We start from the raw sequence: 22,500 nt of genomic DNA, 5'->3' as shown, positions 1-22,500 counted from the left end.
ATGTCTGGCTTGTGGACTTTTATATTTATGATTGACTATCACATGTATACATGTATATCTTTCATTGAATAGGAACTGTGTGTCAAAAAATTTGAAATTATGTAATAATTTGTTAAAATGTTTACAATTTACATGTACATATTTACAGTTCTAGCAGTTTAGAAACTATTTCTATGCTCCCGAGATCGAAGATCAGGGGGCATATTGTTTTTGTCCTGTCTGTCATTCTGTAATTCTGTCTGAAACTTTAACCTTGCTAAGAACTTTTGAACAGTAAGTGATAGAGCTTTGACATTTCACATGAGTATTCCTTATGACAAGACCTTACCGTGGGTACCAACATTTTTGACCCTGTGACCTCCACCTTGGAGTTTGACCTACTTTTTGAAAACTTAAACCTTCCTAATAACTTTTGAACAGTAAATGATAGAGCTTTGATATTTCACATGAGTATTCCTTATGACAATACCTTTCCATGGGTATCAACATTTTTGACCCTGTGACCTCGACCTTAGAATTTGACCTAATTTTTAAAAACTTTAACCTTGCTAATAACTTTTGAACGGTAAATGATATTTCACATGAGTATTCTTTATGGCAAGACCTTTCCATGGGTATCAACATTTTTACTCTGTGACCTCGACCTTGGAGTTTGACCATTAACTTTTGAACAGTAAGAGCTAGACCTTTGATATTTCATATGAGTATTTCTTGTGACAAGACCTTTTTGTGGGTACCAACATTTTTGACCATTTGACCTTGACCTTGGAGTTGACCTACTTTTTGAAAATTTTAACCTTGCTTATAACTTTTGAACAGTAGAGCTTTGATATTTCACATGAGTATTCCTTGTGACAAGACCTTTCCGTTTGTACTACACCTTTTGATCTTGACATTTGACCTACTTTTAAAAAGATTGACATTGGTCTTAACTTCTAAATGGTAAATATTAGAGCTTTCATATTGCACTTGAGCAGTTCTTGTGACAAGATCTTTCTAATGGTACCAAGATATTTGTCTTTGTGACTTTGGCCATCTTTGGTCATTATTGGGGGCACTTTGTGTTTCACAAACACATTTATACAAGTTTCAAGTTTTTATATGTCCATCTCATTATAACCTTTTCTGTGATGCTGAAAATAGCGATGAAAACCCAGCATTGTAATTTATTTAACCCTGATCAGGCATCAGTCTGTATCATTAACTCAACATCTCACATTGCAACAGTATTATATTATTTACACAATCATAGTTCACTGTTCTATATCGATGTTCTTACTATTCAACAGTAATGCTTTTACTATTGTTAATTGTCCAGATACTGGTATATGCATCATATTCTAAAATGTCTGAATTTGCAGCACTTCATGTCATATTGTTTCACTTGGGAAGACAGTTGTCTGGCTTGTGGACTTGTTTATTTATGTTGAACTGTAACATGTAAATATTTTTCATTGCATAGGAAACTTCTAGCCCAAATGAATGTCAAAAAATTTGAAATTACTATGTTACCAATTTTGTTACAATGTTTACAATTTACATGTTCTTGTTTACAGTTTCAGTAGTTTGGAAAATTTCCTTTACTAAAGAAAGAGTTGGAGTGTTTACATATCCACTTGATTTTAACCTTTCATGTATTATTGATTTGTTGTATTGAGCAATTCCAAAGTATGCCATCATCAATGTTATGATTAACATTTGGTTTCATTATGTTGGTCCATAAAAATAAGCTTTTAAACATATACTGTCATAGGTCAACCTATCATATGTTATATTTCTGTTCTGTTGGCATATTAAACTTTGTTCCATACCTTTATATATACATGTATTTCTTTTTATTTACTTTATTATAGCATTCATGCTTTTTCACAAGAGTTCAGCACCTGATTTAGCTATGAATAGCTGGAGAGCTAAGTGCTCAAGTTAAAATGGTGACCCTCATTATAAGATACAAACCAAGAATATTGAGGTTTAATAAAGAAGGAACTATCTCGACGAAATGATAACCAAGAATATCGAGTTCTGGATCATATTGATTAAACAAAACTGGCCACAGGACTAGGAGTTAACAATACAAACATTCCTTTAGATATTCGTTTTGGCCTCAAAACCATAAAAAAGGAACAGACTTCAAGAATATTTCGATTTTGAACACTTCTTTTCTTGTATCAAAAACACGAATAGGATGTTGTACGTAAATCTGCAATTCAAGACCTATGTCTGATTAAAGTATTTGTCTGGAGAGTTTTCGTATGAATTGTCATATTAGCGTAACTGCTCCATTTCTGAAAGTTATGCATTGAATAATTTGATCCCGTCTTTCAGTACTTTCAGGGCTTTGATTTTGTTTCTGTACTAAGAGCAATTTTGTGCCACAATGAGATAATACGTGTTTGTATGTGCATGGGGTGTCGGCCAAGCTCACCGTGCACCATGCAGTCGGGAGTAGATTGTTTTAATTTCAATAATAATTTGCAAAATTTAAGGTGGCCTCTTTCTATAATTGCATTATTTGAAAATCCCCACACTTCACAGCCGTATGATAAAATGGGTTGAATAATTTTATCAGATAAATCTAACTGACATTGTATTGATAGGTTATAAAAACGTCCTTTTCTAAGAATCTCATAAACTGCTTTATTAGCTTTTTCTACTTGTTTTTGTTTCGCGATTTTGAATGATCCTGATGTGCTAAATAAGATACCTAAGTAGATAATGTTAAGAATTTCAATGTTTTTGTCGCCACATACAAAAGTAGGATTCCGTTTTGGATTACCTTAACTGATTATCGAGACTTTTGTTTTATCAACCTTTATCTTTCAATTCCATTTTTCGCAATATTTATAAGTCACAAGTCGAAGTTTTGTGATCACGTACCCTTCACACAGAATTACACTTGATAATGAACGTGTGCAGAGTAAGTAATCACAACACCTTGACTTGTGAGAATGCACGTCCCCTTTGCTAAAATCCAGTCACCCTATCCCGAGGAATTTTAGTCAAGTGGGAAGACCAGTTCAGTTTATTCTCTCAAACCATTATTGGTATATGAGGTACAATAGTATCACCTGTACATTAATGAACAAAACTAGTCAGAGTAATGATATATAAAACGAGACATGACAAAAAATATAAATCTGGGAGTCAAGGAGGCCAGACAGCATCATAAATTTTCTAAATAAACATAGAGTTTTTTAAACATTTTTTTTCGTATTGGGTTGACATTAGTTCTGTAAATTTACTAACAACAGGCCTTTGGGAGTTTTAATTGCCCAGATAATGTTTTATGTTTTCTTATATCAATTAATGCTTTACATTCTAGAATATAATGGAACTTGTTTGCAATTAAAAACCAGAAATTGTGTTTTACAATGAAAATTAAATGCATTGGAAACATAAAGTTATGAAAGGCTTACAGCTGCATATTGTACCTGGAACTGCTAGATACTCCTTTCGTTCCTTTATGTGGATAGCTTGGAGGCCCAGAACAAGAGTCAGAAGTCGACACAGCGTTGTTTGACTGAGTGTTGGAGGAATCTGAAAGTAGAAAAAATATTTTTTTTTTTATAGAACCAAGGACACTTCAACCGTTAAAACACAGACAAAATATAAGACATTCAAATAAAAAAAGTGTATGTCGCAGAATTGTCTTTCGAATGTAAAATTATATACATGTACTTACTAGGTGGGGCCAATTTTGAAATGAGTGTCTTCATGTGGTTTGCTAAATCTGCATTGAATTCCTCAATCGTAATTCGCAACCCTTGCATATCCTTTTTAATTCGGGTGACATAATTGTTAACTTGCTGAATGACGTCGGACGTAGCTTTCGTAGCCTCAACTATTCCTTCCTGAAATGTGTCAAATTGGTCCGATTTCGTAGGAATTTTAAAATCTTCATGGCACTTCTTACGAGCTCGCATTAGAGATATCGCCTTGATGTCGGTCATTTTGAATTTGTTAACGAATTTTCTTATCAAAATGTATGGATATTTTCAGGCACTTCCTCTTTCGTTTCAATACTAGTATACATGCTTATATTTCTAATATTGATTATCGATATCAATGGTATATTTAAATCCGAACAGATTATTGAATACAATGAGCATTAAAACACCGCGTTCTTCATATGCATAACAGTCTGACAAAGCAACTTTAATCAAGATGCGACGATAAACAAAGACCGGGAACAAATTGTTTTTACTCTGTTTTTCAGGTACTTTTTTATTCCGGAGTGTTTTCAGAAACTACACAGGGGATTCAGATATCAATAAAACAATTTTTGGATGACAGTATTATCATATCATTTGTAGATGTGCAACGAAAACGTCATTTTATCTAAATATGCACGTGCATTAGATTTCTGATTCACTATAACTTTTAAATCAGTATATAAGGGTTTTTTTTTATGAAATCTATATCGTATGTATATTTTTTTCTTTCCTTCTTTAAATTTAGACTTATGCTTAGCGCTCAGGGCCGTAACAGGGTCATCGTCTGCCTCGAAACAGGGCCTTTCATTTTTAGGTCATCCGAAATACTCGATATCCGTGCCTTCGCTTTGAGATGCGGAACGTTTGGCGAAGGAGCAACCTCTACATTGTACCTACGGTGCAGTATCGTTTTTGTAAATGGAGGGGGGGGGGGGTGTCAAAATTTTCTGAAAATCTTGCAAAATTTAGAAATGAAATCAAACCTCTAAATCCTGAATGTTTGGGATAAGGGGACAAAGGTTGATCCTTGACTTCAATTCATCGGTTAATTTGATTACGTTTCCACTACAATTCACTACTACTATTTAAAACAAAGGTCAGGAACCGGTCTATAGATCGATCTTTATAAATGGCCAACTTTGCCTGTAATGATAGCGAGTAAAGAACGATGTCGGGAAAAAAGGGTGGGGTTAGTCCCTAGCCCCACCCCCTAATGCTACGTAACTCAATGCAGGTCGAGCTGTTTAATGCATTAAAAGTTGATTTTAATAAATATCATTTTGAAAATATTGAATCCAACGTGAATTTTTTTCCATTAATCACAGAAAAATAAATAATGATTGCACTGTTTATTTTAGAAAAACAGCGCCAATTACAGATGTATAAAGGAATAACATCCCCAAACAATTTGTAGACAGCGACCCATATAAACATTATTTACTCACAATTTTGCCGATTTCATACACGCTTTACTCGCTATATTGGGGTAATTTACATCGTTATATGTGTGCACTGGTGGCGAACACATATAAAACTCGGACAATTTATCAACATCGATTTAAATGTTGCCCATGGTAAATTAATTAGGCCCCTGAAAGTTGAGTTTTTAATAATATCTCGCAGTATTTTCACAATCCGAAGGACGCATGTGACGTCACTGTACCACGTGACTACCTACCTAATTAACTTGACTTTTTTGAAATCGGGGCTTAGATTTAAGTCTGTATTGTGGTTAATTATCGCAAAATTTCGGCGAACGAACTATTAGAATTAATTACTATAAGCATAAAGAAGACAAAATGCATGTAATATTGTATACTTTGAAAACATGAGATATGTCCTTTAACTTACACTTATTACAATCAAGTATAGTAAATCCTTATGTTATGGACCGCAACCTGTATTCAGGGGGAAATAACTCGCGCTGCATTATGAAAAATGTATCCTATTTAGAGGTCTTTTAAGACTTTTTACCATGTGACTTTACGAAAACGGCCAAGGTCAGAACTTTTCACGTGCAATGTCACAGAAAAGAAATTATACTTAGGCTAGTCGAGGCGAAGCATATCGATATATCGGACAAACGCATCTTCGTATCGATCGATCGGACAGGTGTAAACTATTTATAGCTTGCTGTTGACTTTGGTAAATTGCAAATTAAGTTAAAATCTTATGTAAGACTAGATGCTTTATTGAGCTACCAGTAGATATTTACAGTGTACATCATTTCTTTTCTCTTAGTTCGTTCATCTCCGGACCCCATTGGAAATAAGCCATATGGCTTTCATATGTTATCCTTGGCATAGGCATATACATTAATTTATTCACTATGTTCTTAAAGTCAAATAGCTGTTGAAGTTTACCCCTTTATCTTATGTACATGTATTTAACAACAACTTCGTTTCAACTATGTGTTCCTCTGTGATATTGTCTTGTATTTATATTGTATATGTACCTATTCCTAAATAAATAAACTAAAATCAAACTTTCTCTAAATTTCACCAACCTTCGCGTTGTTATTTTCTCGCGCTTTTAAACACCTTTTTTGAAAATATTTAGTTCGTACTCTTCCCAAAGTTTTCCCGGCCCACAAACTTGGCGCTTGCACCAATGTCTCTTGTTCACTTTTCCATACCGGTGCGTTATGATACAATGCGTAGCCAAACTATTGTAGTATTTTTTATCCATTTTCATTTCTAATACCGTTGTACTTTACTAAGAATTTTTAAATGAAAATTTGAGCAATTCAAATCTGTTTCCTTTGTTTCATTACTAGTCTTTAAAAATCATATTTTATCGAACACACTAAAAATCTGTTATTTGTTTTGATACGGAAGTTTAAATCAGTGTTAATATGGAGAACAATGTTTTTTTTTAAAATTATCATTATTAGTAGGAATACCATTCATATTCAAGGTCATACTCATGAAGAAAATCTTATACAATGGGACGCAGGATACTGTTTTTGTAAGGATATCCATTTCAGCACATAAAGTAATTAAAACAAAGAAATAACTTGAGTTCACTCTTTAAAGTTCTGGCTAATTAAAGACGGCAAGATTAAAAAAAAGAAAGAAAGATATACTATGTTAAACGTAGGACCACGTCGATAAGCACGTCCCCAACTTGCGGTAAGGGGAGTAACTACAAAAACGTGACTCTACATTAAAATTGGTGCTTTTGGTCATTTCAATCAGTTTACAATCTCGAGATATACGTATACATGTATCAGACTATCTACACGTACGATATATCGGTCATGGTAGCTCAGTGGTATTTAAGCGTTTGCTTCGTGACCGGAAGGTCGTCAGTTCGAGCCCCTCTCGTACCATGACGGCCATGTTACCAAAGTAAAAGACGTAATTAAACATACATGTATCATTGTATGGAACGTGTCTGATTAAATGTTTATATATCATCACATGATCTTTCCAGGTGTCTGTGTGTTTTACAGATTACTTCTAAAATTCTCGGGATTCATTGTATTACAATTTAGATAGAAGTAAACATTGAATACGGCTGTAACCAACCCAACCCAACCCCAACCCCCAACCCCCCCATTTCCCCAATCCATACCATATGACGAAATTCTGGGCTTTTACGATACTCGAACGGCATTTTAACCTATAAATACTCGAACGGCGGTTTAACCTATAGAAATTGAGAAAATGTTCACATGATGCATTTTCTACCAATCACAACAAAGAGAAGGTGTATGGCATGTCAAACGTTGCAATATTTGATCTGAAGTGTACAGTCCGACGACTGTATACTTTGATCTTTCTTGGAACTTTTTTTATCATGCTGAGTTTTAAAAAAAATAGCGGTTGTAATTATAACTATGATGTAAACAAGATTTAGTTTCTTCGATTTTGTAGAGAACATTTTTGAAAAGTACATTTTATCAAATTGTAGGGTTGGCGGGAATACAATATAGTCCCGAGAATTTTTGAAGTAATACTTTAAAAACAACAGACACTTGGAAAGAAAACCACGATGAAATTTGTTATATGATATAAATATAATCAGGCACGTTGCAACGTAAGAGTGGGGGGAGGGGGGGGGCGCAGTCGTCGGAGTTCATTTCACAATTGTCTGAAAATTTTTATCAAGCAAAATAAAAGAAATCAAAGCTCTAAATCCTAAAATTATAAGGTAAGGGGACAACGGTTCATCCCTTATTTCAAGTCTTCGGTTAATTTTACATTTCCACTACAATTCACTAAAAAGGCCAGGAACCAGCCTATATATAGAATTTTGCACGTAAAAATGGTCAACGTTGCCTTTAATAGTTGCGGGAAAAGTAAGATGTCGAAAACATGTGGGTAAGGTGTCAAAAAAAATTGTGGGGCTTGTTCCCAACGTACCCCAATGCTGTAATTTGCAGATCGAGATGCAGTGAATTAAAGTTACATTTAAAAAATTCAAAAGATTGAATTACACGTGAAAAACCCCAAACATATTAATTTCAACAGAAAGAATACATTAGGTTCGAATTCGGTATACATGTAATTAACATGTGCCGTTCATTGTCCGCAGTGTGAAACGACATTAATGTACATATTGTGTTGGTTGCACACACATGTAATTCCTTTCTACATCTCTACTTGTGTTTTGGTCGTCCAAAATATTGAGTAAAATTAATAACGAAGAATTGATGACATGCTAAAGACATCTTCATCCCAATCTAAATAAGTCAAGAACTTTGTTACTTTGTTACATCATCCAACATTGCCTAAAAAAATATAATCAGTGACTAAAGATATTCTTGTACAGTTATATTATTTTTCATTGATTACACTTAATTCTTAGAAATATTCCTTAACTGGCACTTAATTGCAAAAAGATATTTTCTATTTATTCCTATGAATAAAGCTATGAATTGAGGACCGCAACGTGTTGTGTGCCCCCCTGTATTCAGGGGAAAATAACTCGTGCTGCATAGTGAAAATTTTATCCCATTGAACAGAACTGAATATATTTATTCATTTCTTCACAATCGCATGATTCTATACATAGAGATTTGGTATTATACATAAAAGTTATGGTAATAAAAATCGTTAAATGTTTTAAAGCATGCATGAGTATGGAGATTGACAATACATGGACATTGCAATTTGATCTTGGAGTAGTCAGTATGGCAGGGAACAAGTTTTGTTGATATTTCTGAAAATTCCTACTTTATCGTATCTTTAAATGTGACAATATTTTGAATTATAAACATTGTTTCTTCCAACAATCAGAGATTTGCAATTATAAACATGTAACTTAATAACTTAGTATTGCATTTATTACAAAGTGTTGTTTCTTTAGGTTCATTTCACCAGTGTCCACTTCCGATGGATCATGATCAGGTTTTCCAGAATGTAGGAAGGAAGAAATATCTGCATAAAATTTTTTGGGACGAACTAATTTTTACAATTTATAATTTATTGCCAGCTGCTGACTCTGCTGAATTTCAATTAATTTATGTACATGTACAGTGTACAGCCCCCCCCCCCCCCCAATTTAACTTAGGGTTGATAGATCAAAAGTCTTCTGTAAAAAAAAAAAACAAAAAAAAAAAACCGTATTAATCATTCTTTAAATACGAATGTATCAATAATGATGAAAATGCATAATCTCATAAATCCTATAAAGATTACAAAATAAACAGTATGGCAAACACAAACTCCTGGATACACCAGCAGAGGTGGGATCAGGTATCTTTGAGGAGTTAAGCGTCTCCCGTTGCGTGACCGGTCACACCCGCCGTGAACTCTATATCTTGATCATGACAGATAAACGGAGTAATCCGTTGTCAAAACCAGTACGTAAAAACAGCCTAACAATTGGTATGAAACACGTCATGCAGCATTCGACCTAGAGGTAATGACAGATTGCATTTGCAAATTATTATTGTACTAACCATAAAATTTGCGAAATGATGACTTTAAACGAATACTGTTGAAACCCCTGGACATCAACTCATTCGTTAGTAGCCTGACACGATTTAAAAATTCATCATACGCAGAGCATGCTTGTGCATATCGAATCTGTCGAGAGACATCAACACCATATGCAGGTGATGATGGATAAATATGAGAAGTTGACGATGGAGACGCCGTAGTCATCTCGATTATCATGAAATAAGTGAAGATAACGAACAATGATAAATCTCAACTCCTGTTAACATGTATGTAGAGAGCTAGATTTAGACTGATTATCTTACTATTCTATCACACAACGTAGTATATCTCTCTGATATAATCACACGTAGAGGAAAATCATATTAAAGGCATAGGGTATATCTTTTATCTAAAAAATGACATCACAATATTTTGCAAGAAGAACTAAAAAAAACAAACAAACAAATTAGTATTAATTATGAGTTATCTATAACTGCAGTGCTTTGAAATTGAAGTCATTTTGACGTTTTAGCCCTTTATAAAATTTTTGTCTGGAGGACATGTATATATTAAACTGGTACCCCGCTGATTGGTGGCTACACACAAACATAAGAGATGCGAAGTCAACAGGGTTTAGGCAAATGAGATCAGGGAATTATTTTGTAATTACTATCGTATCCAATGTATTTGTAAACATTCCGAAGAACTTTTTGTGATTTTCTAGTTATGATCTTAAATTTTGCCACCTTTTTGGAACATGCAAAATTTCACCAATATCTTAGACCCTATGCCTTTAATACCAAAATGCTTTTCGATGTTTGATACTACTTTTCGGTGTTTAGTGTCGCCCTGTGGTGGAACTCTTCTATAAAGGAGGTACGCGGGAATAACAATTTGATAAGCACTGATGGAGGAGTTTGTAAGAAAGTTGGTGAAAAAATCTGACTTGAGGTACTGAAAATTAAATTGCTAATTTTATCTGAAGAAAGTTATCATGTTCACATGTAATTTCAAGTGCGGTGTTAAAAGATACATGGGGTGGAACCACAGGTGTTTGTTTCAGATGTATGTTGTAGCCAACTGCGTTGATGAAAATATAGATAGGAATCACAAGGGCTCGGTTGTCAGATATTGAAGTTTTGTATTATTTGTTCCTGAATAATAAATTGAAGTTTTGTATGATTTGTGTCCGAATAATAGATTATAGAAATAAAATCCACCACCAAAATTCGCTTTTTTCGAGGTTTTAATAAAAGGTGCATCATGAGTACATTAAAAAAAATACTGTGGAGGTAAAAAACACAACAATATTTAAAGATTATCAGTTTATTCAATTATTGACCACAGTATTGTGATACCTGTTGTATCGCATGACCGTATTGTGATACGTATTGTATCGTGAGGTACTGGCTGGTAATACTCAGGCCTGGTTAAAACATAGACTGTGGCATCACGCGTCTATTGTCTTGACATTTTGTTATTCATTAGGCCTTATACCGCCTAATGCGGCACACTGCATTTTGAAGGGAACCATGAGACTTGGAAGGAATTGATTTGAAATAATTTACGTGTGTGATTTTATGACATCTCCCCCATCTTTTGATTAAAGACTTCTGGGATTGTGACCAAAAATTTCTGTAGATGATCTAGCAGTGTTTGCTCAGACTTTTTCGCACACTTTAGTTATTAGAGCTCACAGTATGAGCCAACTTTGCTATCACCACAATACCAGGGTTTCCTTACAATTTTTAGGGCATTATAGGAGGCTATGAGCTTTGGTGTTTATGTTTACATTATATACGGATATTGTGCCATTTTTTGCATGGGCTCTTGTAAAAATGTCTGGTTAAATCCATGTGATGGCTGTGTGAAGATAATTATTCAACCACCATGCAATTATATGATAGTCCTAGCACAATCTCTGTAAGTCTCTCTTGGAAATCGTACGGAGCCTTAGTGATAGCTGTGCAAAATCCTTTTGAATGTCCCACAAGACTACACTCTCCATATGATTCAGTTTTTACCTAAATGTCTTAAAAATGTATTATGTGTTTGCTGTCTGGTCTGGTCAGTGCACTTCTTTCGTGAAATGACCAAGGAAATCGTGCAGTACATTGCACGACATGTGAACAGAATACATACTTATGATTTCAAAAGTTTGTATGATTTTTAAAAATTAAACAAAATCATAGAGGCCATAGGGTCCATGATGCCATCATATGGAAGCTGCACGGCCAGATTACAGGCTTCGTGGAAGCATCACACTCTTAATATAAACTTTGCTTTATTTATAACTAAAATGCACACCAATTGATACATTTGCTCCTCTCTGCCATTACAAACATATTACAGTGTGCGAAATTAACCATGGACAGATAGACAATGTCTATAGAAAATCGAGTTGGTCTATAACAATCAAAATAGCTATAGACTGACTTGTCTATAAGAATTCTGAGTAAAAAACTTGTTCCCCGCTGCTTATTTAACATATATGAGAAATGGGACCAGTTTATATGTAATACGCTGATGTTTCTGTTCACCCCTTAGCTGTAATAAAATGTTCCACAATGTAATTTCAAATCCTTGGAATCAGATTATTCCATTTTCAACAAGGGGGGGGGGGGGTCAATTTGATATTTACTTCAATGTACGCCATTTCTGTGCAAATTTGTAATGTCCTTAGCGGACGGTTTTAAAAATATGTGGAAAGTGCACGCACTTAAATCAAACGGAAAGCGTTCAGTACAACAAGTTCCAGCAAGTTCAGTACAACAAGTTCCAGCAAGGCTAAAGTTGCAGAAAATCACAAGAAAACGAAACGTAGTAGAACTGACTTAGATGAAGAATCAGACAGTGAAACTGAGCTGGAACAAAATGAAAAAGAATATGAAATTTAAATTGAAAAGCTTGGCGTGCGTGAAATTCAAAAAGAATATAATTTAACTATGAACAAATTGCCAAACCAAATTTGTGTCTATTATTTATTTTTCAATAACAATAAATATTAAATGTTAAATTTTGGTCTATAGGAATTTGTTGTGGTCTATAGGAAATAAAATGACTATGGACCGAAAGTCTATAGGACTTTAAAGTTAGTTTCGCACACTGATATTATATGAATTTTATGTCATTAGCAGTTTAGTACATGAATTGAATACTTAGCGAGACCATTCTTGACTACATCTATTTACTAGTTTCCGATTGTTTTAGAATGACTGTTTATTTCAGTTTCTTGACAAAGGGGCGAATTAAGGAAGCATACAGAAATAAAGTGGGAAGAGAAATAACATCTGACGAAAAAAATTCCTTGAATGAAGTTTTAAAGACCATCCTTATTGACATTAATCAAGTAAGTAATTAATTAGTAGTAATGTTATGGTGAAAAATTCTCCATATACAGAATTTCATCCCTGTAGGTGCCCTACTTGATTTTTGGATAATTTGGAAAAAGGGACAGGGGACATGTAATGTGTGTTACAGTGTAGATTGTAATTTTTGCGAAATTTATGTGCTTAATATGCTTAAGAGTAATGGAAAATGATATCTGACATAAAATTTGTTACCTGTTTTAAAGTGAAAATAAGTCTATTTGAAATTACTGAACACATGTATTCATGGTTTTTTTTTTTGGGGGGGGGGGTGTTTATTTTATTTGTTTACCTTCACACTTTTAAGATCAGTGACAATCACAAAATAGCAGATTAAAATTACTCTTATTTAAGAATAAAAGTTGGAGTGATTTATTGTCCTTTGTTGATGATGTCACAAAGACCCACTCTGCTGTAAAAGCACTATTGTTTACATATAATCTTTCAATAGAATGTACCACTATTTAGATAATGTTTAGTTGGAGATGAGAGGGTGCAACAAATTAGCTGTGTGGCATTCCCCAAGAGATTCAAAATGCAGCAAAATGTGTGTACAAATTCTCTAACAATGCGAAACATGAACTCGGAATCAATTTATTAGTATGTAAACATGATAAATAGATGTACATGTACCTTACAGTGGCTAGGAAACAGTTCTAAATAAGGTAGTCTATTAGTCAATTCCGTCATTTAGTTAAATTAGCAATGTCATGATGATGGATTAGAAAGTACAAGAGTAGAAACTGACAATGGCTTCAATGAATTTATCATGTCTCCCCCTCCCCCTTTTGAACATGTTAAGGTCACTTTAGTTAACTCAGGTGACCTACTGCAATATGCAACTTCTGAGTTGCCCAATAGTTCTTTCCCTTTGTGGAACTCTTACGCACAATGAGACCCAAAAGATATTTTCGTCCACACGCGGTGGGTACAAAGGCTTATCGCTGCCTTCATTTTTTTGTGTAAAGGCCGATTATCGGACATCATATAACCACCCAAACTGCAGGGAAACACAATATTAGTAAGTGTATGATTATTTAATAATTAAGTGGCTCAAACAAAAATCGATATCACCATCTTTCTTTGATTAAAATATCACTCGAACAGAAGAGGAAATAAAAAATAATTTTATATTGAATTTAATGACCTAATTCAAACAAATGTTATTCTAGATATTGTCTGACAGTTTAATGTATACCAACGGCTGATATAAACAAAATTTACACTTTTATAACTTTTATTCATATTTACCATGTTTACATAGTTACCTATAATATATGTATACATCTTGGTATCACACCGGTAATTGTCCAATCAAAATGAACTTAGTCAATTGTAGTTCCATATATTTAAAGAAATATTTTTTTTCCTTGCACGATTTTTCTCATTTCCTCTTCTTCTTTTCTCTTAATTTTTGTACCCCTGATTAGGAAATTTTGTGTAATTTGTAGAAATAATCAAGTGTATACAAAGGAACTATTTGCTGTTGGTAGCTGAGGCTACTTCCTGAGGTGCACTCCGGCTGTTTACACACATGTGAAAAACACGTGGATTTGAGGGTAGTCTTGTTTGCGGGTAATTTTTTTTTTCGAAAATGCCGCATAGGGTGTTGTTTTTCTGGTGTCGGCAGACGAGATAGGTAACATAGAACGTGTCTGACTGCGTTATTCGGCATCAATTTTGTAAACTGATTTTTAATGATTTTTTCCCCTCTATAGTAATATATAGTGAAAATAATTACCGGTGTGATACCTCTTGTACCCACCCAAGCGTTCAACAGAATACTAAACGTACCTCCATCACAGAAGAGCTGATATCTCGGAAGTTGCGTATTGGTTGTCGTCCGCCGTGATGCATTAACAATTGAACATTTTTTACTTCTTCTTGATAACTACTTTTCCAATTCTTTTCAAATTTGGTATGAAGCATCTTTGAAACAAGGTGGACATAAATTGTAAATTTCAGGACTACTGCACCCCTTGGGCCTTAGGGGCGGGGCTAAAACTACCAAAAATTGACCAATTTTCAAAAATCTTCTCTACAACCGCAATTTTTAATGCTTTCTTGATAACTACCATTCCATTTTTTTTTTTCAAATTTGGTATGAATGATCTTTTGGGACAAGGAGGACAAATTGTAATTTTGGGGAGAGGGCTAAAATAAGCTGTCCCTCAGCTGCCCAATCCTATTAAATTTTTAATAGAATATTGTTTAATTTAAATAAATTATAATTTTCAGGACTCCTGGGCCTTCAGGGCAGGGTAAAAACTACCAAAAATTGACCAATTTTTAAAAGTCTTCCCTACAACTGCATATCTTTAAAAAAAAAAACCAAATGCATAATGATATAGAGCAGAAAGGCCTGTACCAAAATTGTAAATTTCATGATCCCCGGGTAGAGGTTCTGCCTCCAGGTTGGAGTCAAACTTGTTATATATATTGTCTGTGTACACATGTACGTGTATGTGCAAAACATGTAAATGATATTTTCTTTAATGCTATTGATACTAAATTGAAACTAAATGGATATTTAGAAGGAATAGGTAGTCCTTTACTAGGGAAGAAACGATACGCCCCCTTCACGATAGGATATTGCAATACTTATGCCACGATTCAATACTTTCAATATGATACAATTTACAGAAGAAACCAGTAATAACATTGAAAAAAAAAATTAATTACCAAGATTAACATTCATAATTTAAAAAGCAAAATGTTTCCAAATTGCCAAACAGTAAGATGCATGTTGGCTCTGTAGTTTAAACTGATAAAAGTTTATTATTACTTTCGTAAGACTCAAGGTAAACAACAGTCTGAACGTTATTTGACGCTATTTTGTCCCTCATGCAGTTAAAAATAATCATTACAGGCCAAACCTGATGTATTTTACTGAACCAATTTTTAATAAACGTATCAAACCGAAAATGGAGGCAATGAATGGAACATTGAATCGAGGGTTTATATTAAACAGTATCGATATTTCGATGAATCGTTTCAGCTCTATCCTTTAATTGTCAGAATTGTAAATTTCATTATCCTAGGGGGTAAGGGTTTGGTTTCAGGCTGAATCCAATATTATTCAGGGTTTGACACTAAGGCACGTCCAACCGACCGAGTCTACTAAATGATCGGTCCGGTCGGGTAAAATGTCGATTTACTAGTCCGACTGGTCGTGTTTAAAAAATAAACAAATTTAAGAAACTTTACTTTAAATCATAAGATATTCTTTAAAAAAAAAGCTGTAAAGAGTTTGCGAGCAATTTTGAACCACATGACATAATATATATTTTTAGTTCTACATTTTGTAATAAGTCGCAGTCGGAAGTGATGTTCTACGACATCTACACAATGTTAATGTGTGTAAAGTTATGTTTTGGTTAGATAGAATTATTGAATTCATTTTCATTTTTAAAAAAACCCAGTTCATTTGAATTGAATATAAGAAAGTGTTTATCAAATTAATGAATTACGGTGTAAACAGCAATTTTTCGGTGTTTACATATGTGCGGGAATGTCTATATTCAAATACGAATTTCTCATCCTCAAGGAAAGCAAAAGATGTCCCAAGAAAGAGAAAAAAAAGGAAAACGTTGAGAAGAAACAAAGCAGGGCTTATGAAATAGAAATTAAAAAAAAAAAAAAATTAAGGTCATTTTATTCTAAATGGATTAAAGAATTTCTGTGCCTGTAAGAATTTAAAGAAACTGAATTGAAAATATGATTGAAAGTAAAAGCATCAAATTGAATGACGAGACTAAAGATTTTTTGGAGAGAATTAAATGCGTTTTAGTTCAAACTTTACGTTTGTAATTTAAATTAAGTATTTAGATATGGAGAATCATCAGAATTTTTCTGGAAAGTTGGTCAGGGCTAGTGGATGTAAGGTCAGGTCTAGCAAAAATCATTTGAAGTAGCCCGATTGGTCTAGTGCTCAAAAAAGTTAATGTCAAACCCTGTTATTGTAGTGATTATTGTCTTTATCATTTGAAGGACTTCAAGTTTACTGATACAGCAACCCCTGGGTTTTGATTTTATGTTGGGTCCAAATTAGTGATTTTGTTTAAAGGTAATACATAGATCATATTATGTAAAGCCTTTCATCAGTATATGTATATGCACTTTTGAGGACATTGAAGTTTTAAGAACACATCTTGTTTTATACTGTTGCTGAACATTAGAATTTAGCTTAGATATTCAGAACAGGAAATTTTGTCTAGAATTTTAGCCCTTGGGACTAGCGATACTTATAACTACATGTAATACTCAGGTGACCGATAAGACCTGTGCATGTTGTTCATTCAACATTGCGAAAATTACTAATACCAGGTAGTAGGTATTTATGTTGCTTTGATACAAATTTCTCTTATGTTACATGTATTTTGAGGGTTTTTTCTCCATGTCTTTTGCAGCATGGTGGAAATAAAGAAAATGCGCCTTCTCTTGCATCACCTTTGAAGACTGTAAATTCAACAGGAAGGTCTACATTTGTTAAACAAAAAGGTCAGTCTGGTACTCAAAAATGTACTGTGTAGCAATTAAGTATGTATAAACTTAATTGCATAGTTTAATTATGATATATACTATACAAGCTTATCTTTTAAAAAAGATTAGAGTGCTAGCACCATATCTATTATCTAGTATGCAAGTAGAGGTTAAAAGAAATGTTGAATTAATTAATATAAATTTTCTATCATAGTAATTTGAATTAAACAGAATTTATATACATACATGCTTATGGTTGTTTTCATACATTTGAATAAATGTAATGTAGTCTACTGCACCATATTATTTATAGTTTAAAGTTGTATAAGCTATGAATATTCTTTATTGCAAAGGAAGAATACATGTATATGATTAAGCATCACCTTTTTTTTTTTTTTTTTTTTTTTTTTTATATATATATACAAAGACTATATCCTTAGCGGTTTTTAAGAGGGACCCCCTCTTTTTGCCACAAATTTACATGGCATTACTGGCATATATAGATGATAAGATTGAAAACATTCACACACACCCACCCCACCCCCCATAGAACATATTGAAATCATAAATAATGTAAGTTAAACTCCAGATCTGGCACCCAAAATGGCTGAGTATTTGGCTAATACTTGACTTTTACATATTATGCCCCCCCCCCCCCCCCCTTTTGAGAAAATATACATTATATCAGCCTAGCATCCTCTCCCCATCTTTATTGATTGAAACTTATAAGTAGAAAAAGCACTGCTAAAATTTATAGAATATTGAAGAGGCATTATTACAATTTAAGAAAATCAGGCTTGGAAAAGTAAAAATTTGTGTATTTCAACACCTATTGTGAAATCAGTTTTAGGCCAAGTGAACAAGTGTATTTGTTAAAAAATAAGTTCATTGTGAATAGTTTATGTATATGACATGACAAAGATGCATCAATTCTAGACTAGATGATTTAGAAAGAATAGTCAAAAATTTTAAGAACTTAAAGAAAAGAAAGTTAAATATGTAAAATAAAAGAACAATGACATCAATTTGTGTTTGATTTCTTGTTTGATATGATATATCTAGCATATTTACAATAATACTAGGTTTTCCCAATTTGATCAAAATGTTGACAAGTTTTCCAATTCGAAAGCCACAGGACCCTTTTAAAAAATGTTGAAAAATCACTGATTCACTTCGTCCTCATCCTTAATTAGCAATTTCGTCGGTCACTGTAGCTAAGTGGTTGAGCGTTTGCTGTAAGTAAGCGGGAGACGAAAGTTTGAGCCCCGGTCGTGCCAGGCGGCGTCAAACCTAAGATGTTAGAATTGGTAGTGATTGCTCTTTCACCAATTGCTCAGCATTTGGAAGTGAGAATAATGGGATTTTTCGGATATGACCTTAAAAATGGAGGTCCCGTGTCGCAGCAGGTGTTGGTATGCTAAAGAACCCTCACTGCTACAGCCCTGAGCGCTAAGCATAGGTCAAAATTTGTGGTACTTCAACTACAGCTGGTGACATCTCAATAATGAGTGAAAAATTCTCAACGGGATGTAAAAAAAAAAATCAATCAATAATTAGCAAATTTCAAAACTGGCCAAAATTTTACTTATTAGGCTAAATAAAAAAATATGTATGGTTCCGGTTACCCAACCATCTCTAGTTTTTACCCCTGACCCTAAACTTTTTTTTTACTATTTCCAAAATCAGTTACCGTATTTTGCCGAATATAATGCACATTTTTTTCAAGATTTTCTTTTATGAGAAGGGATGCCTAATATATACATGTATTACTATACACATAGGTTTTTGACCCGTTTTCCTTCAGGTGAGCTTGACTGTAAATTCATTCATAGCTAATATATAGATACCGCTAAAATACTAAGCTGTAAACACTTACTACAGGCCATCTAACATTAGACAGAAAGTGACTTAGAAATAAAGAGTGCTTACATATACAATAGTGCATTTCAGGTTGTTTAAATATATACTGAGCGATCCCGCCTCCTTATTTTTTGAAAAGTTTTTTAGATTTAAAAACTTGGAAGGGCTTGAGAACAATACTCTGGTTGAAATATCATTTCCTACTAGTACTTTCATGTTCAAAAACACGATTTTGGCAAATGCAATGATTTTTTTCTGTATGAATGTTTTTATTTGAAATATGTATTATATATATAAGAATTGTCAAAACTAGGGTGACCCCTACCAATTTCAATAGCTATAAATCATACCATACATGTATATATATTTGGTACATGCAAAGAAGTGAGAGTAAAAGAAATTGCATTTTCATCTAAAATCTATCAATTCTAAAGCAGCAATAATTCTTTTGGCTGAATTTGGTGCACCTTTAGGGCAAAAATAGCATGGTGCAAAACTCTGTGAGATAGGTAGAGTTATTTCAACATCCTCAATGTATATTTTGTTAAGAAATTCAATATGGAAGCTTATTTTTCATACATATTGTCTATGACCAGAGAAAATGAAATATATCTTTAACTTCAAGGTCAGATAGAAAGGTCAAGGTCAATGAAATTGATGGTGAAAAAATTACTGGACTATACTGTGTAATGCATTAATTTGTAAATGCTCATACTTAATGCACAACTTATGAGTTGCTGTGTGACTAGAATGCATGCCATGGTCCTCGGGCAAGTTATTTTGTTGTTGTTTTTAAAGAGATTTCTAAGGTTTTAGAGCCAAGGTTGATATTAGATGTAGAAAGATCATGGTGTAAGGATAATTCAAACAGAGGCTTTGAGTATTGATGCCAAGTATTTTAAGGTTCAAGGTTTACACTTAAACACAAAACTGCTTTAGACTTTAAGGATGTTGAGTCTATGAATCTGTAGACATGGACTGGTCACAGATTATTGTATTAAATATCTTCCTTTTGTGTAATTATGATTATCAAGATTGACCTCTTTCCCTTTAAAAATAAAACCAAACAGATAAAATAAAATAGCACACTCATTTTTAGCTCACCTGAGCTTAAAGTTCAAATGAGCTTTTCTGATCACCCGGTCGTAGTCCGTCTGTAAACTTTTCACATTTTTTACTTCTTCTCCAACCACTGGACCAATTTCAACCAAATTTGACAAAAAGCATTCTTGGGTGAAGGGCTTTCAAGTTTGTTCAAAGAAAGGGTCATACCCCTTCAAACGGGAGATAATCACAAAAATGCCAAAATAGGGTGGAGTCATTTAAAAATCTTCTCAAGAACCACTGGGCCAGAAGAGCTGAAATTTACATGAAAGATTCCTGATGTAGTGCAGATTCAAGTTTGTTTAAACCATGACCCCCTGGGGTAGGTTGGGGCCACAGTAGGGGATCAAAGTTTTATATGCAAATATATAGGGGAAATCTTTAAAAATCTTCTCTAGAACCACTGGGCCAGGAAAGTACAAATTTACATAAGCGCTTCCTGTCATAGTGCAAATTCAAGGTTCTTAAAGCCATAGTGCCCGGGGGTAGGATGGGGGCCACAATAGGTGATCAAAGTTTTACATGTACATACAAATACATAGGGAAAATCTTTAAAAACAATCTTCTTAAGACCCACTGGGCCAGAAAAGTTTACATTTACACGAAAGCTTCCTGACATAGTGCAGATTCAAGTTTGTAAAAATCATGGCCCTGGGGGTAGGTTGGGGCCACAATAGGGATAAAAGTTTTACATGCGAATAGATACAGGGAAAATCTTTGAATATGGGCCAAGGTGACGCAGGTGAGCAATTTGGTCCATGGACCTCTTGATTGGTGAACTGACAAAAATCAGTTTTACTTAGTTACCTCATGACGGAGTGTTTATTTTAATCTGATGTAATTATATGTGCCTAGGTGATATATTTTGCTTGTTTTTGTTTACAGGTACTCCTAAGCATAAATTAACGAAAAAGTTCAGGACTTCTCTGTCTCCCAGACTAAGGGTAGATGAAGTGGTGGATGCCGTGATGAAGTCAAGTGATGAGGAAGAAGAAGAGGAGGAGGAATATACTCCTCAGAAAAAGAAGTCACCAGTGAAGAAACTGTCTCCAATAAAAAAGACAGAGACAAATATTAAAAAGCGAAGTATCAATAAGATTCAAGATGTGGTGAGTGCGGTCCTAAACTCAGAGAGTGAGGAGGATGGGAAATCTGAGTGTGACAGTGGTGGAGATGATACTAGTGAAGATGAAAATGATTCTGTCAATGAACCAGACAAGCAGACAGACAGTGAGTCTGAAATCGAACCTTTTAAAGATGAATCAAAATTAATGTCACAGAAGAAAGATGTGAACAAAATGTGCAGGGTAAAGAATTCTGTAGAGAAAATGGGAAAAAGGCAAAGAAGGAAAAGATATAGCCTTTCTAGTTCAGAGAGCAATAATGAAGATGAGGATATTGCAGACAATTCTAGTGAAGAATCCGATTATGAAAAGGAACATCTTAGAATAAAAAAAACTACTAAAAGAAAGAAGATGATTTCCAGTGATTCGGAACAGTCTGAAGAAGACGTGGTGCCAATACCCAAACGAAAGCGGCGATTTCCATCTGAAAGGAAAACCACCATTATGATAGTGGATAAAGATTCAGACAGTGAAGTAGAGGACAATTCAGATGATATCAAATATACAACAGCGAGAAATGAAAAAAGTCCAATATCTAAAACTACTAAAAATAATACCACAGACAAAAGAGATTTGAGTACTTCTGAGGGCTCAAGTTCTGAGGATGAAGGTCTGTCCTTAGCAGAGATTAGAAAGTTGTCCTCATCGAGTCAGAGCAGTGGGAAAGGGGATAGAACTTTGTCATCATCATCATGTAAATCATTGTCATCATCATCATGTAAATCATCCAAGATAAAGGACAGACAGGATAAACTTAAAACAGGAGCGAAAACTATGAAGAAAGCAGGTCAAAATAAAAAGGAAACAGATTCAGCAATTAAAACAAAAGTGAAAAATAAGTCCAAAGAAAAGAAGCGAGTCAGGAGAGGAAGAGGTGTAACTTCAGATGATGAGCAGGACGATGGCCAATGGACAGATTCTGATTCTGAGTGTGAAGTTTCCCACTCTGTACTTAGAAAGA

At 34.0% G+C, this 22,500-nt stretch overlaps 3 protein-coding genes across 4 annotated transcripts in view; 1 reads left to right on the top strand and 2 right to left on the bottom strand.

Moving 5' to 3' along the window:
• Positions 1–4,103, bottom strand: part of LOC125663939 (uncharacterized) — a 14,098-nt gene extending 9,995 nt beyond the window's left edge. Inside the window, exons 1-2 of one of the 2 annotated variants that reach the window (XM_056153119.1) lie at positions 3,683–4,103; positions 3,432–3,537 (exon numbers count right to left, since the gene is read on the bottom strand). In XM_056153119.1, coding sequence (XP_056009094.1) covers positions 3,432–3,537; positions 3,683–3,950 — 374 coding nt within the window. In that variant the 5' untranslated portion in view covers positions 3,951–4,103. Of the gene's footprint in view, positions 1–3,416; positions 3,538–3,682 lie in introns of both variants that reach the window. The other variant, XM_056153118.1, reaches the window with a different exon arrangement.
• LOC125646969 (uncharacterized) overlaps positions 1–22,500 on the bottom strand; it is a 202,350-nt gene that overhangs the window by 150,060 nt on the left and 29,790 nt on the right. The window lies entirely within an intron of this gene.
• The window catches only part of LOC125663787 (uncharacterized protein DDB_G0283697-like), a 22,493-nt gene continuing 10,437 nt past the window's right edge, over positions 10,445–22,500 (top strand). The window contains exons 1-4 of the mRNA XM_048896163.2: positions 10,445–10,552; positions 12,830–12,950; positions 17,379–17,469; positions 21,301–22,500. The exon at positions 21,301–22,500 is cut by the window's right edge and continues 41 nt beyond it. Of these exons, the coding sequence (XP_048752120.2) occupies positions 10,509–10,552; positions 12,830–12,950; positions 17,379–17,469; positions 21,301–22,500 (1,456 nt within the window). The 5' untranslated portion in view covers positions 10,445–10,508. The remainder of the gene's footprint in view (positions 10,553–12,829; positions 12,951–17,378; positions 17,470–21,300) is intronic.

Source organism: Ostrea edulis, chromosome 1 (genome assembly GCF_947568905.1).
Source record: "Ostrea edulis chromosome 1, xbOstEdul1.1, whole genome shotgun sequence".
NCBI classification, from domain to species: Eukaryota; Metazoa; Mollusca; class Bivalvia; order Ostreida; family Ostreidae; genus Ostrea; species Ostrea edulis.
Note: the sequence above shows the minus strand (reverse complement) of the source record. Positions and strands in the feature narration are given on the sequence as shown.